This window comes from Cynocephalus volans, chromosome 11, assembly GCF_027409185.1.
Source record: "Cynocephalus volans isolate mCynVol1 chromosome 11, mCynVol1.pri, whole genome shotgun sequence".
Taxonomy (NCBI): domain Eukaryota; kingdom Metazoa; phylum Chordata; class Mammalia; order Dermoptera; family Cynocephalidae; genus Cynocephalus; species Cynocephalus volans.
Window position 1 is genome coordinate 87,108,771 of NC_084470.1, and position 17,617 is coordinate 87,126,387.

General features: G+C 38.7%; 1 protein-coding gene across 2 annotated transcripts in view; it reads right to left on the reverse strand.

Annotated features, from left to right (window-relative positions):
• Nucleotides 1-17,042, reverse strand: part of SUMF1 (sulfatase modifying factor 1) — an 86,350-nt gene extending 69,308 nt beyond the window's left edge. The window contains exons 1-3 of one of the 2 annotated variants that reach the window (XM_063114572.1): nucleotides 16,769-17,042; nucleotides 6,732-6,905; nucleotides 3,383-3,457 (exon numbers count right to left, since the gene is read on the reverse strand). In XM_063114572.1, coding sequence (XP_062970642.1) covers nucleotides 3,383-3,457; nucleotides 6,732-6,905; nucleotides 16,769-17,038 — 519 coding nt within the window. In that variant the 5' untranslated portion in view covers nucleotides 17,039-17,042. The remainder of the gene's footprint in view (nucleotides 1-3,382; nucleotides 3,458-6,731; nucleotides 6,906-16,768) is intronic. The other variant, XM_063114573.1, reaches the window with a different exon arrangement.
• Between the last annotated feature and the right edge of the window lie 575 nt (nucleotides 17,043-17,617).

Here is a 17,617-nt window from a genome sequence, read left to right on the forward strand (position 1 = left end):
TCTGGCCTCCAAAAAGGGATCATGATCCCAAGTGAATAAAACTGATAAAATGTTTAAATCCATGAGTTCATGAACATATTTTTTTTAAATCTGGTGGTTATACAAATCTACATTTGTGATAAAATTGCACAGAACTAAATAAACACATACACAAATAAGTATATATAAAACAGGTGAAATCAGACAAAGATAAGTGGATTGTATCAGTTGTCAATTTTCTGGTCGTGAAACTGTACTGTAGTGATACAAGATGACACCATTGGAGGAAATGGTGAAGGCTACACAGGATCTGTCTGTATTATTTCTTACTACTGCATGTGAATCTACAATTACCTTACAATCAAGTTTAATTTTAAAAAAAGAAGTCTAATTGGTCACCTTTGAAGCGTAGTAGGGAACCAATTCATTATCTTCAAAGCTAGTAAAAAATCAAGCATTTATCCTATCTTTCCTGTATGACCTGTACCAATGGTTAGGAAAATAGTAGATGGAGAGAACTATCCTTTATGAAATTAATTCCATTAATAAATGAAAAAGAACTATTCGATTATCACCACCTTGCCCCCCCCATGAATTAACAGATTTAGGCACTGAGCATTAACAGCAGCTAACATCAACAAAAGAGGAAGAAGCAGACATTAGTTGCCTCCTAGTGAAAGAGCACAACACTACCTGATGTCCTGCCATAAGGTTCAAACATGAGTCTGATCAGGCCTGAGGATCCAGCTACCAATGTGCAGGAAATGCAGAGGACAGAGAGAACAGGTGAACCGCACCATAAGCTGGCAATCAGCAAAATTCAGACTGTGGGAAAGTCTACAGGCTAAATACCCTGGATTCTTCAATAGAATAAATGGGTTGTATCAGTTGTCTATTTTGTGAAACTGTATTGTAGTTATACAAGACGGTACCATCAGAGGAAACGGGAAGGCTACACAGGACCTGTCTGTATTATTTCTTACAATCTACAATGTAATTGTAGATTCACATGCAGTGGGGGAACAGGGGAAGAGCACAGCAACAGACGGGAACTTATAAGATGAAAAGAGTCTTAAAAGACACAAATTTCCTTTAAATGGGCAAGATTAGACACGAGATGTATACTTGGATGATAATACTATAAAGAAATGCAAGGTAGTATCAACTTTAAAAAGCAGGACAGGATGTGATACAGGGATGAGGCTGCTGGGGTAGGCAGTAAAATCCTAATTCCTGACCTGAGGGATGGTTACTGAAGATAACTCAGTAAGCTGTGCATTTACGTTGTGTGATTTTCTGTACTATTGTTTTATTTTACAATAAAAAGGTTTTTTTAAAAAAAGGAAAATTTACATCACTAGTGTAACCTATCATAAATAGAATGCAACATTAAAAATAATTACATGAAAATCAACAATATTATTAAATTTTAACTAGCTACTATAGCCTGTGGAAGGTTCCAAGGCCTCTCTTCTGTGTTAAAAGGAGACTAACAAGTATTGTCAAGAGTTAAGAACATGCTAGCACTCAAATGAGACTTTCTTCTCAACTTAATCCAGTCTTGAAAGACACATGGAAAGAGAAGAACTTTCTCACTATGCAATGCAGGGTGAGCTTATGCTCGTCCATCTACCCCCTAAAATCATCTCCTACATCACTTAATGTACCTCATGGACCATCTCACCTCCTATACTTCTGGTAACACAGGGTTAAAAAAGGTCTGGTGCGTGAAGGTAAGTCAGGCCTAAGAGGGAGATATAAAAAACAAAACATTAGTTCTCTCAGATCATCAACAGATTTATCTTATTCGTTCAACCCTTTCTAAACAATCTTAAAAGGTTTGCTTTTCCATTACGAGCATTTAAGCAAGTGACCGACGCTACAATCTGGTGAGAGCTGCTTGTCCTCGTCCTAGTTACGAGCACACACACTTCACTATGTACTTAACAGGGCACCTCCAGAGCTTAGCAATAATCCACCTCTGTCTTTAGGCCTAATGTGTTTGGAGGTTCTCAAGTCACAAGAGGCCCTGTATCTGAAAGTGAAAATTACAAAAATAAGTAACTCATTGAACTCTGTACCTTAAAACAGAGCACCACATCCTGAGTTGCTGGTTCATCTACACTAGCCTGAACTGACCTCAAAGCCCTTTAAAAGAAAAAAAAAAGTGGGGGGGGAGGATATCAGGTTACACAATAGACTTGCAATATAAACTTGTAATGAATAAAGAAAACTGAAATTCAAATGGAGCTCACTCACATTTTTCAAACATTTATCTAACAGACATAAAGAAAAGTGGCCTGATTTGCCTCTGAATGATGTGAGAACAAGTTTTGTTTTACCTCTTCTTCCCTCCCACCCCTCCCCCACCCCCACGTTTTGCTACATTAGTTAGAAGAGAAAGAAATTGTGGGCCAGGACAGTTTAATTTTCCTGGCACTGCCACTCAGAAGAGAGGACAGAGAGACACCAGCACATGAAGATGAAGTTCAGGCAGGAACAGAAAGAGAACTTGTATAAAAAAGGAAGATTAGGGGTGATTCCTCTGTCTTCACTGTCTGTATTTTAACCAATCTCCCTCGAGTTGGCTGACCCCCATTTCCTTCCCTCTCACCATCTCCTGCCTCTTCTGCCCTCTCTGCCATCTTTGTTTGGTGAACTCTCCACTTCCCAGCTTCCCTTGTTCTCATATTGTCATGAGACACGTGTGCAAACAAACAGACAAGCACACACAAACCTGCTAAAATGTCTGGTGCAGGAATCCCAAGTTCCATTCGCCACATCGGTGCTTATGGAAACCTAGTCCACTGTGTCCAGGATGTCTGAGAAAAACACATCTAATTCACATTCCCAGAATCCTCTCGATGAGAGTGTACACCCTGCGTGTAAGAACCAGTTCCCTGCCTCCGTGTCCTATGAACACTCAGGGCAAAAGGCCCCTTTCTCATGGACACCCCTCCAGTCATGTGAATTCATGAATGTTTAAATAGAAAACTCTACCTCCCCACAGCACCTGAGGAGATCAAGATTTTAAGAACAGAATTTAAAAACATTCACATTTAACCCTCCATTCTAGAAATGGCTATAAGTGAAAGAAAGCCAGAAATGTCTAGAGCCCAGCTGAGCTCTACTTAGCAACATGATATGTTGACTCTGGAACACAAGATAGAAGCTCCAGGCAGACCCAACACTTCCACAGGTACCAGCCTGGTGGTAAGGCTTGTGCTATTTTCCTCAAGATAAGGTACCCTGGTCTGTGGGCCTGTTATTCTGGGCGAATCTATGGTAGGAGAATGGTTAGATGTTAGGTGGGAGAAGAGGGTGACACTTGTAATTTGGATTTTCGCCCAAACCCTTTCTAGTGAGCCATAAAGAAATGAGAGCATGTTTAAGCATCACTTACTGCCTGTTGGATATCAGTCTTCACCTGCTCGCTCAACATGCCTTCAAAGACAAAGGAGTCGCCGAACTTCTCAGCCTATTAGAAAGGTAGGAAATAGAAACCCAGAAGAGGTTGTAGTATCAAGTTGTGCCATTTTCTTTGCACACTACTAAAGTCCAAACGAACTTGGGTTTTTCACAGGACTTCCCAGAGGACTCAGAAATGACTTTAAAGCATCTGGCTTCCTCTTAAACAGGTTATTATCACTACAGAGACCATTTTCATTTATGACTACTTTAGCTGGTAAGAAGGCAGACTAGAAGAGATTAGCTTTTGAGAATGTGACTGTTCCTGCTGAAGCAAACGCATTTCCCCAAGTATTACAAATGACTTTAGAAAACAACATTATTCTATACACGTGAGATTACATAATCAAGCTTTGTCCTTTGTGATGCTCTTGGAATCTAGGAAAAAGAATTAAATGGTGCTGTTTGCCGATACACTGACATATTCTAGTTACACTAAGATGTTAAATGTGTTTATAAGTCTCAAGTGACCAATTCGAGCACCAGATGGAAATCTGTATTTTAATGATTTTATTCAACATTAGTGTCTCAAGTCCTTATCTACCTGGTTCTCTTCATCACATGTGACCCTGTTCAGAAAATGGGTTCCTCTGTCCCTGGGTATCCACAACTCTACTCCTCTAGTTTCCCTCCTATATTTCTGACTGTTCTTACTCATCTCCTGAAATACATGGGCTCTTCTCCGAGCCCCTACAAGACCCCAGAGCTCTGCCCTTGGCACTCTGCACTTCTTATACTACTTCAGCGGCTCTCGGGCTTTATCCAGTTGAAATTATGTGACCAACTTGTTAAAACTGCAGATTGCTGGGCTGACTGGTTAGCTTAGTTGTTTACAGAGCAGCCATATAACCTCAAGGTCATGGGTTTGGATCCCCATACTGGCCAGCTGCAAAAACAAAAAAATTAAAATAAAATAAATAAATAAAACTGCAGATTGCTGCTCCTCAACCCTGGAGATTCTGACTCTGGGAGTGTGGGGTGAGGACAAAAAGTCTGCATGTGTGAACAACACAGCCAGTGGTTCTAATAGAATTGGTTCAACAGATCCACTCTGAGATACACTGATTGACTGCTAGACAACCTCTTTCAATCTAATCACTTTAACTATGACCAGTACTTTGAATGACTCTCAAATCTCTACCTCCAGTTCTGTCCTGTCCTCACTAGATGAAATTAACTGCATACTGGATCCTTATATTTCAGACCTTACAAGTGCCTCAAATTCCTTTCCCTGGATGGAGCTTATCATCTTTTCTTCACCCCTGATCTCCTTCCTGTATTCCCTTGTGACATCACCATACCTAAGTACCTATGCCATTTACTTATTCAACAAACATGTATCAAACACTTACCATGTGCCCAGTTTGGGGCTAAATGAGGGAATACAAGGTCAATATTAGATAGACATGGTCCCTGTCTTTATAGTGCTTAAGTGTGGGTGCACAGACAAAAATCGAGGCAAACAAAGAAAGGAAGAAAATAATTATAACTTCACTTAACCCTGTAAACAAAAAAGTATCAGGAAGTCTCCTTTGATAGAGTGAACAGAGGAAGCCTCATTGAGAAAGTGGCATTTAAGCAGAGACGACTCAAAAATGAGATGGGGTCAGCCATGCAAAAGGGGGACAAGTAAAGGGGATATGAATTTCAAGAAGAGGGAAAATATGGGCTAAGCTCCCAACATGGGAAACAATGTTGAGTTTTCAAGGAATAAAAACAAGACCAGCAGGGCTAGAGATGAATAGCAAGGGGAGTATAATGTAAAATGAAGTCAGAGAGACAAAAAAGAAACCAGTAAAGTGCCACAGAAATATGAAACATTTCATGGGACAGGATTCTTAACCCTTTTTGTGCCCTACAATCCCTTTGGCAGCATGGTGAAGCTTAAGGACCTCCTTCTCAGAATAAAATGTTTAAATGCATAAAATAAAATCAACAGGATTGCTAAGAAAACTAGCTATATCAAAATAATAACAAAACAAATTTGTGCTATAGTAATATATATGCTCTTTAATAATGTGTTAAATAAGGTTTAGTGGCAGGTCTCATAATTATATTTCAAAGTGCGAGTGAATGCAAACAATATTTCAAGATATCTGCAACAACAATAATGCAATAAAAAATGTCTGTGATTTCTACTGGTAACAAAGTCATAGGTACTGCTCCTCCCACTACGGTTTGTTGTCTGCATCATAATTGAAGAAAATGCAAAATTTCAGTTAGAAGGTAGTAAATATTCAGATGTAATTTTTCCCCATCCACCTTCCCGAATGCCCTAAATTCTGCTTATTCTATCTAATCTTCATGGAGAACCCTGGACTAAGGGAAGCCTTCCCTTAGAAGTTTTCTAAATTAAATAGTCTACCGAGAAACTTGATCTGAGAATATCCTTATGAAACAAAAAGAACTTTTGCTTACTACAAATATGCACGAAAAAAGATTTACAAACATTTTTGTATATTTTAGGAAACTCCAAAGAAATGTGATAATGCAAAACCAAATTTGAATGTTGTTTTGCTTTAAAGCATTCATTCTCAAATTATATTTTTAACAACAACAAAAAAAGATGTTTGGGGCCTAAAAAAAGAATAGAAACTCCACAAACTGCAGACAAGGGTAAAGTTTTTTGATGAGAGAAAATGGGAAGTATACAAAACAAGTATATTTCAGACACTCACAGAAACTTTCATAAACTAGAGAACCTTCCTCTTCCTATTCCTATTTAGGACAAACACCCACTTTCAGAACCTTGCTTTGTGATTCACTGACCACAGGATAATGCCTGCAACCGCCACAGGAGAGCTTGTGAGCCAGCATGGCGTTGGAACAAAGCCACAAAAACGAGAAGCTGCACTCTGCATCTATCACTTCTAAGAGACACAGCACTTCTGAAACATCCAACTGCAACTTATTGAAAAGGATAAGTGGCCTTGCTTTACATGCCATCTGTTGTCTCAAAAAGCCTCCATGGGCTGTGGCCATCTCTGGTGTATTAAAGCAATACAGCACAATGGTTAAGCACACAGGTTCTGGGGTAAACCTGGCCAGGCTTGAATCCCAGCTCCACCACTGACTAGCTGTGTGACTTTTCTACTCCTCAGTTTGCTACCTGAAAAATAATATGCCTCATGGACTTGCTGTGAGAAATTAAATGAAATATATATAAAGTGCTTAGCACAGTGCTGAGCCCATAGTAAAAACGGGCAGTCAACATGAGTTATTATAAGAGCATTCTTAAAAGTTCTGAAAAAGAACAAGTCTCCCTCTATCCCCAATCCTATTACCTCTGTCAAATAGCCAGTTGAGTTCACAAACTTCTCAAATTCAGCATTACTGACTTCATAGGCATCCATGTAAAAGGCATCAATAGCAACTCTCCTCGCAGGTGCTTCTCCATCCTGTTTTATCTGAGGATCATCTGTGCCCATTATAAACACTCCAGCAGGGATGGGAACCATCTGCAGTGAAAGGCAAAACATAGGAAGTCATGCATCATGGCTAAAGTGTACCTGTGTGAGGTGTGAAATTCCTAGCACACAGTTATCACCCAATAGTCCATAAAACCTCACAACAGAAAAAAACTGTAAAATTAGTAAAATCACTCCATATCCCAAGGCAGGTGAATCATTAGTCACAAAAAGAAGTGAAAATTCTTTAGGAATGTAATCTCTTTAGTCAAAACTCCATGATACAAATTTGTAAATGCGATGGAAACAGATCTGGAATAACAGATACCCAAGCTGCTAATGGTTGTAGTGCAGAGGCAGGGAGAACATCCCACTGCTTTCTTTATACATTTTTTCCTCTTTAACATACTCTTGTTTCTTTGAATTATTTTTAAAAGCAAATATAAAAATTTCATACACAATATCTTTAAATACCCACTGCATGAATTTTGGCTACCAATGACAATGGAAAAGACTAAAATCACTGAAATAGAAAATCTGAAAAGTTTACTAAGGGACTATGTCTTGCATAATTCCTTACTAAAACCCTAACTGCAATTACATTGTTCCTAATTACCTTCACACTTGAACTCTAAACTCCAAGAGGGCAGTGCCTGGAGCTGTCTTGTTCACAATTGTATTCCCAACACTGAGAACAGGGTCTGAAGCTCACACTGAAATTTTTCAGTTGAAAACTGCAGGCCCATACTCAACATCATGAGTAATTAGGGAAATGTAAATCAAAACTACGATAAGATTAAACCTCACACCATTAGCATGACTGTAACAAAAAAGACAGATAATAACAAGTGTTGATGAGAATGTGGGGAAATTGGAATCCTCATATGTCGCTGCTGGGAATGTAAAATGGTGCAGCCAATCTGGAAAAATCTATCAGTTCAACAAGAAGCTAAACAAAGAGGGAACATAGGATCCTGCAATTCCACTCCTAGGTATAAAACCAAGAGAAATAAAAATATATGTCCCTGCAAACACTTGTATGCAAATGTTCACAGCAGCATTATTCATAACAGCTAAAATGTGGAAACAACCTAAACGGTCCATCAACTGATGAGCAGATAAACAATATGTGGTGTTCTGGAATTAGACAGTGATGGTGATTATGATATCTCATGTCTACACTAACCACTGACTTGTATACTTTAAAAGAGTGAATTGTATGGTATGTAAATTATACAACAATTAAAACAAAAAGCACAGGCTCTCGAAACAAAAAACACAGGCTCTCGATCATGCCATCTCTCAGAAATACATGCTTTGCAGACACAAATGTCTTACTTTCAAACCATGAGAATGAAAAGTCAATTTGTAGACTTCTCAGCAGCTTAGGAATTTGCAGGAAAAGCATTTCACAAAGGTTGACATCCTTTCATGATAAAAATTCTCAACAAATTAGGCTTCAAATAAATGTACCTCAACACAATAAAGGCCATATATGAAAAGTCCACAGCTAACATCATACTCAACAGTGAAAAGTTGAAACACAAGAAGGATGCCCACTCTCATAACTTCTATTCAACATAGTACTGAAAGTATTAGCCAGAGCAATTAGGAAAGAAAAAGAAATAAAAAGACATCCAAACAGAAAAGGGAGAAGTAAAATGGCCTCTGCTGACATAATCGTATATAGAGAAAACCCTAAAGAATCCACCAAAAAACTATTAGAACTGGTAATGATAAATAAATTCAGTAACATTGCAGAACACAAAAATCAACATGCAAAAATCAGTAGCCTTTGTTTACACTATCTGAAAAGAAATTAAGAAATAAATCCCATTTGTAATAGCATCAAAAAAAAAAAATACTTAGGAATAAATTTAACCAAGGAGTTGAAAGATCTGTATACTTAAAACTATAACATGCTGATGAAAGAAACAGTAGACAATACAAGGGCTGGCCAGTTAACTCAGTTGGTTAGAGCATGGTGCCGATAACACCAAGGTCCAGGGTTCAGTCCCTATACTGGCCAGCCAATAACAGCAACAAAAAGAAACAAATAGACAACACAAATAAATGGAAAGGTATCCCATGTTCGTAGATTGGAAGATTAAATGTTGTTAAAATGTCCCTACGACCCAAAACAATCTATAGATTCAATGCAATCCCTATCAAAATTCCAAAGTCATTTTTTCACAAAATTAGAAAAAATAATCCAAAAATTCACAAGGAACCAGAAAAGACCCTGAATAGCCAAAGCAATCTTGAGAAAAAAAAAAAAAAAAAAAAAGCTGAAGGTATTACACCACCTGACTTCAAAATATACTACAAACCTATAGTAATCAAAACAGCATGGTACTGAAATTAAAAAAAGACACTCCAACCAGCAGAATAGGATAGAAGCCCAGAAATAAACCCACACACTTCCCATCAATTGATTTTTGACAAAGGTACCAAGAACACACAATGGAGAAAGAATAGTCTTTTCAATAAATGTGTTAGGACAACTGAATATCCACATGCGGAAGAGTAAAATTGGACCATTATCTACCAAAATGTATAGAATCAACTCAAAATGGATGAAAAACCTAAATGTAAGATCTGAAATTGTAAATCTACTAGAAGAAAACATTGGGGAAATGCTCCATGACACTGGCTTGGGAAAAGATGTGTTGGATGTGGCCCCAAAAGCACAGGTGACAAAAGCAAAAATAAACAAATGAGATTACACTAAACTAAAACACTTCTGCACAGCAAACAATAGAGTGAAGAGACAACCATGGATTGGGAGAAAATATTTGCAAACCATACATCTGATAAAAGATTAACATCCAAAATATATAAGGAACTCAAACAAATCAATAGCAAGAAAACAAAGAACGCGATTAAAAAATGGGCAAAGGACCTGAACAGACATTTCTCAAAAGAAGACATATAGTGGCCAACAAATATATGAAAAAAATGTTCATTATCAGTAATCATCGGGGAAATGCAAGTTAAAACCACAATGAGATATCACTTTATACCTGTTAGAATGGCTATTACCAAAAGGATGATAGATAAGTGTTGGGAAGGGTATCAAGAAAAGAGAACCCTTGTGCACTGTTGGTGGGAATGTGAAATAACACAGACATTATGGAAAAGACTATGGAGTCTCCTCAGAAAACTAAAAATAGAATTACCATATGATCCAGCTATCCCACTTGTGGATATATATCCAAAGGAAATGAAATCACTATGCTGAAGAGATATCTGCACTCCCATGTTCACTGCAGCATTATTGACAAGAGCTAAGATATAGAAGCAACCTAGGTGCCCATCATCTGATGAATGGATAAAGAAAATGTGGTATTATAAAATAGTATTCACAATAGAATACTATTCAGCATAACACAGATACAGAAAGACAAATACCACATGATCTCATATGTGGAATCTAAAAAAGTTGAATGCATAAAAAGTAGAGAGTAGAATGGTGGTTACCAGAGGCCAGGGAAAGGGGTGAATGGGTAAAGGGGTGATGGCTGATCAAAGGATACAAAATTTCAGTTAGGAGGAATAAATTTTAGTAAACTATTGCACAGAGTGGTGACTATAATAAGTAACAATGCATTGCATATTTCAACATTACTAAAGGAGTCGATTTTAAATGTTTTCACCACCAAAAAAAAGTATGTGAGCTGATAGATTTGTTAATTAGCTTGATTTAACCATTCCATAATGTAAACGTACATGAAAATATCACACTGTACTCCATGAATATATTATTTGTTAATTAAAAATAAAATTTTAAAAATAAATTATGTTGGCAAAGATGTATAGAAAAGGTAACACATACACACTCTTGGTGGGAGTGTAAACTAGCACAGCCATCATGGAAAACAGCATGGGAGTTCCTCAAAAAATTAAAAACATAACTATCATAAGATCCAGTAATCCCATTACTGGGTATGTACCCAAAGGAAATGAAGTCAGTATGGCAAAGAAATATCTGCAGGCCCATGTTCATTGCAGCACAATTTACAATAGCCAAGATAGGGAATCAACCTAAGTGTCAAACAAAAGATGAATGGATTTTTAAAGTATAGTATATCTACACAATGGAATACAATTCAGCCATAACAAAGAATGAAATCCTGTCATTTGCAGCAACATGAATGGAGTTGGAGGTCATTATGTTAAGTGAAGTAAGCCAAGCCAGGCACAGAAACACAAATACCATGTGACCTCACTCAGATGCAGAATCTAAAAAAAAAAAAAAAGAAGAGGGAGAAAAAAGAAGCTTTTAATACACTGATGTGTTAAGATCTTGCCAAGATAAAAAGGAACGTGAACAAAGCAAGATCCATAACAGTAGAAATAGCGTGCTGTCATTTGTGCGAAAAAACTGAGGTTGAGCAGGACCACAAATTCACTTACTTTTATATTTGCTTATATTTGCAGAACACAGCTCTGAGAAAATATAAAAGAAATGCATGTAGTGGTTATCTGAGAGGAAGTTTATTAGGTAAGTGGAAAGTTTTTCACTACACACATTTCTGTACTATTTTTTAAATTTTTGAACCATTTAAATATACCATTTATTAAAGAAAATAAAATAAAGTGTTAATCTGATCCTACCACTTTTCTACTTAAATTCTTCAGGAATTCCCATCACCTTTCAGGGTAAAATATCTAAACACAAAAACCTAATCTCTCACGATCTCTCTTAAACTGTTCTGCATCTGCACGTCCATAAGCCACATTGTCTCTCTGTAAATGACATCATTGTTCAAGGATCACCTCCTCCAGGAAGCTTTTCCTGCCTGCACATCCCTCCCCTGACTGGGTCATGTGTCCCTCATTTGTGTTCCTCTGATCAATACCTCTACCTATCCTAACTACTGATACACACATAGTATCTGAATTACGTTTTTCCATCTTCCCTAGATCCTTGGGGACCAGAAATAAATTTATTTCTATATCCCCAGTGCCTAGCATGGTCCATGGTCCACGGTAAACACTCAAAAAATCTTTCCTGACTGAATAAGACCAAGAATATAATAAGGAATTCATAATTTGAATTATACATAATTTTAATTATAAAGGTTCTATTTAATTTACAACAGTCCCGGACACAAATAACATGTGTGTATTGCAGTGAAACCTGTCTAATAGGCTCAGTTCAAGGACTGACTAGGTTTATGCATTATTCTCACTATTCTGTAAGTGTCTAAGACACAATATTCCCCAGGCCTAGAAGAGAAGTTAGAATTCTAAGCAGCTCTACAAAGACATATAAAAATGTAGAATTCAGATAAAAGTTTCAAGAACAGTCTTAAAATAATTATAAAAAGGATCTAATAAAATATTTCATAAAGGACTTAAAGAAAAAAAAAGTTTTCACACAGCAAACAAGTAGGTCTTGCTATAAGAAGAGTTGTTCATCCTTCAGCTCAAAGACAGGCCCACAGGAAGCTGTACCCATTGTACCTAACGAATTTTTACAATTACCTAATTTTTTTCATCCTCTTCTCCCTCAAGGTGAGAACCAACAATGCTAATACAATCACGACTTCCACTGTGGACTCCTGGCCTAGTTTTTATCTTCACTTAATAACCATCAGAGAGCCAGCGCTGAAAAAGTCAAGTTTCCATTCTGGAGGCTATAGATAAAAATAGCCTGCAATGCTCTGAGCAGATCATAGTTTCTAATTTACACTAATGAAGTGAAGTTTTCTATCCTACAAATGTAAAATGCCATTCCAATGAAATCCAGAGCACCAGGTATCTCACTCAGTAGGACTCCAAGCCAAATAAAAAGAAGCATTTGTACCAAGTCTTCATTGAAGGTCCTGATGCAAACAATGCACTCCTCCTGGAGTCTGAATGCAAGTTAAAAACTCCATCCATCACACCACAGCTTCTGCCACTGCCACTCAAGCCAGATGCATAAGTGAAGTCAAAAATGACTCAATTACTCATTAGAATAGAACTATATTTGAGTTACACACTCAGGCCAAGTGCAGTGAGCATCTGCTATTTTGGTCCGCCCAGCACCCATTCCCCCTACTTCTTATAACAGCATCTAAAGTCCCTTTCAAAACCACTTCCTGAACTCTCCATGTGGCCCAGGTGGAGCTGGATGACTCTACCTCACCTCCCATTCCTCAGTCCTGGCCAATCATGGCAATCTTTTTTGAGGGACAGACTCCATGTTCAAATCCAAGTTCATCTTAGAATTTTTGCTGGTGCTACCTGGAAAGGGGAACTTTTTCTTTTCTAGGTATTTTATCAGTAGGAGACGAGACATTACCTAACAATGGGGCCAGAGAAGAAAGAAGAACCAAGACAGCCAAAGAGAGGCCTGGAGATGCTGCTGCCTGAGGCCCTGGATCCAGCTACATCTGAGGCCATATCTACTCTTGAACTTCCCAACTATGAGACCCCATAAGTGTCCCCTCCCACACTTTTTCCTGCATAAGTCAGTTCTAATTGTCTTCCCCCCCCCGACTCACTACTGTAAGATCTTTGTCTTGTACACAAAAATGAATTAAGCTCATACGTGACTCTTCTGTGTAGCTCTTCTCCCTTGTTCTTCTTTCCACTCCTCACACCTAACATAAAAAGAGAAAGTGTCTGGAGAAAGCCAGGTGAATAAGAAGAGAAACATACTCTCCCGTTTTGTCCACAAACTGCTGCCTTCTCTGTCTATTCAGGGCTTATCTATTTATACTGCTGCCACAGACATTAATCATAGATAGAATGACATTCAGAGTTCCTTCCAGTCCGTAGATTTGTGATTTTATTAAGCCTCAATTGCTTCACCCGTAAACTGGGAGATAATATATCTCACAGGATTCTTGGGAGGATGAATACAGAAAAAAAAAAATATTTCAGAAAGTTTTCTTTAAATAGTAATCTGACATCCTTTATTCCCAAGGCAGTTTCTCAAAGTTGTATCCACCAAAAAAGGCAACAGATTATTCAAGAATTGCTACAGAATGCCTAAAATGTGTAAGGCACTTGTGAGGTATAGAGATTACAACAGGTTTAAAAATGCTTCCAATGTAGAATGGAATATCAGACGATGAAAAAAATATATAAGTAGCCATCAGACAATAAAAAATTCTACAGGGATTCAGATAGAAAAACTACTTCCTGGAAGAAAGGTTTCATAGAAGAGATGGCATTCAACTATGACTTGATGCCCAGGAAAGCATTACCCAAGCAGAAACATCCTCAAACAGGAAATCAAGACTGACTTTATCTGCACATACAGACAGGCCACATACAATTTTAGAATCCTATGCTCCTAAATGCCTTTTCAAACAACTCTTCTAAAAAATACACAGAGATTAAAACATATTGTTACCTTGTTACAGGATAATAAACTGTGTAGAAAATTGTTAGTATAATTTTCTCAGTAAGAATTGTGTATTTCTTAACAAGAAAGAATTTAAGTCAAATTTTAATACATCTATATTATTTCCTAGACGATTCCTATTGCCATAACTTTCCAGTGAAACTGTAAATTCCCTGAGGATAAGGCCCAGTGCTGTTTACTTCTTTGAGCACTTTATGCCAAGTGCCCCTTAAATGAATTAAAATACAAAAAAAAGACTCACACCTAAAAAATGTTACATTAAAAAGTGTGAAAAATATCACTCCCAGAAAACCTTACGTCACTTACATTTCCCAGAATACATCATACACTTCCACAATGTGCCATAGGCCGATGCTATTCTCCTTCTTGGACTATCCTTCAATCTAATCTCCAATGCCTAGCCCAAATGTGACCTTTTCTTTGAGGCACTTGTTGACATATCCAGGAAGAATGAATTCTTCTGCTCCAAGTACTCTGTACATATTCCTCCTATAGTATTATCACTATAGAAAAATGATGCTTACACGTGAGTGTGTGTGTGAGAGAGACAGACAGACAGAGAAAGAAAGAGACAGAGAGACAGAGGGACAGACGGAGAGATACAGAGACAGAGAGAGAGAGAGAGAGAAAAATAACGTATCGGAGTGTAAATGCCATGACGGTAGAGCCTAGGTCTTTTTCTTTTCTATATGCCCAGCACATACAACAGAGTCTCACATGTGTGCCAAATAAACATCTGTTGAATTAAACCAAATAAACAGAAAACAAAGAGAAAAAAAAAAAGTAGAACTACCACTGTGACCATTTACTTCTCCTGCAATATTAGACATCCTGAATTTAGAATAATGGCTAAGGGTCAGAATTAGACCAAGGTCACCTGCACATAAACTAAAAACATATGAAACCAAGGAATAAAGAGAAGTGAAGAAGTGCCTCCTGTGAAGTCATTTCTTAATAAAAAGCTACTTCAGGTTCAATCATTAAGAGTCCATGAAGGTTTGTGGGTTGTGTTCTCATCAACTACAAATTTATTAATAGCTGGGGATGTCTCCAAACAGTATAAAAAGTGAATACAAGAAGTGGCCAAAGATGACCCATACAGTATCCAGTCAGGGCACAAAACCATTCTATAGGTATGAAAAATGTGTATCTTATAAATGCAATTCAAAAGATGCTGCGCCCACATCCCATTCTGGAACCCACAGGAAGATGGGTTCCAGAAAATGAGGAATGTTCAGTACTGGACAGAAGGTTCTAGGCAAAATCTTGAGACAGGTCAATGTGTATATGCAAATAAGATAGCCGCCCTGTTAGTTACAAAGTAGATAAACAGATACAGGTCTTTCTCCTTAGACAAAGGGAGAGTTTGATTATGAATTATCATGCAAGTTACACAGGAATTAAAATCAAGTATGGCCAATACACACTACAATAGTAACCAGGATTCCTCACCACACAAATGATAAACATTCATAACGCAGGGCATCCTCTGAGGAATAATAGGAAAACTTTAAAAGGCAAAAAAAAATTACACAGGATTGAGAAATAATCAGCAACCCAGCTATGAACTTCCTACAGTCTATACCAGAGAGACTAAATCATGGTCCTGACTCCTGCCATCCACACAGCCTAGTATGGGAGAGATACTGGCAGACAAGCCTCTTTAATAATTGTTATGCCAGAGTAACTACATACTCCCGTGGCAACATATGGAACTACTGAAGGGGGGGGAGGGGAGAGAGTTAGGTAAGACCTGAGGCGGACATAAGCTCTCACCTAAATCCTGAACATCGGTCAGAATTAACTTTGAGGAAAGAAAAGTGGGATGGAAAAAGAAGAGTGTACTAGGTACACAGAAAGGAAAACTAGTTTAGGAGTCAGAAGCCCTGGCTTCTAAGTTGTTTCCACAAATATGCAAAGCACCTGGCAGACAGAACGAACGAAGTAACAGTTGTTGTTAATTGCTATTATTTATATATCCCAGCACCTAGTACAGCCAGGCATTGTGCAAGATACAGACAAATAAAAGTACTAAAGTAACTACAGATGACTTAATCCTTCATATGTGCTAGAATGCTAAGGATAGCAGCATAAATAAGACAAGTCCTTGTCCTCAAGAAGCAGTGTCTACTGGAAGAGACTACAGGTAAGTATACGACAATGTTGGAGACACTGAAACCCGGTATCCTGATTCCATCACAGTTAATGAGAAAAACCCAAGATTTAAACCTAAATCTGTCTGACTTAAAATTCTGAGATCCTCATCAAGAGGACAGGGAGGTGGGAGAAGGAAGTAGGAGGTAAGAGACAAGGAAAGAACGACAGTACTCAAACCAATTTCTTAAGCTCAATTATGCGAGGACCTAAGACGCAGCTCGTCTTCCGGGAGAGGAGGGGGGAAGGAGTCCTCGTCAAACGGGATCAGCAGGTGCGCGACGTGGGGTGTGGTTATGACCTTCACTTGCCTTCCTGCCAAACCCTTGCCCTGTCCTTCCCAACCCCGTCTACAACCCGGCAGCCCCCACCCGCCTCCGGAGAATCGAGGCAGAACCTTAGTGGGCACGAGCGGCCGCTCTCCTGAAAGCGGGCTCGGGGCGTTCGCCTCCCGCGAGTATCGGTGTGCGGCCGCCGAACTGCCATGGGCCCCGGGCCGCTGGGGCGTGCCGCAGCCGCACGAGCCCGTGAGGGGCGCCGTGCCTGCACCGGTCCCGGCCTCCTTGCTCCCCGCCGCCCCGCAGAGTAGCAAGAGCAGCGGCAGCAAGAAGACGTGACGGAGCCCGGAACGGTACCCACGAGCCGGGCCTACCGCGGGCGCAGCCATGTTGTACCGCGAGCCATGTGACCCGTTGGATCATGTGCGTCCGTCTCCTTAAAGGGGCCGAACCTTGGGCTGACTTAGAAAGTGGCCCGGAGAGCTGCTCTCCACCCTTTTTCAGGTACTTTTTTGGAGCGCTCCTTCCTGGCTCTGCTGATATCAAAACGCAGCAAAATACACCACCACCATCCAAAACTCAAGACCTTCTACAGACCACGTGTCCCTTTATGATGTCTTGGTTGAAAAATAACCAAATTTATTGAGCATTTGCTACTTGCCCAAATGCTTTCAGTAAGCACTTCACTTTTTAAAAATCTCATTTAATTTTCACAATGACCCTGCAATATTGAGTTCACAGAGAAATTAAGTGACCAATTAATATTATCATTAATAATATTATTATTATTAATATATTATCATTGTTAATAATAATATCATTTGTAATATTGAGTTCACAGAGCAATTAAGTGTCCAAGGTCACATGGTGTCAAAAGCGAGATTTAAACCCAGGGAATCTAACTTCAAACCCTGAATTTTAACCATTATCCTGTACTCTACACAATTAGATGTTTCCCTTGACAGAAA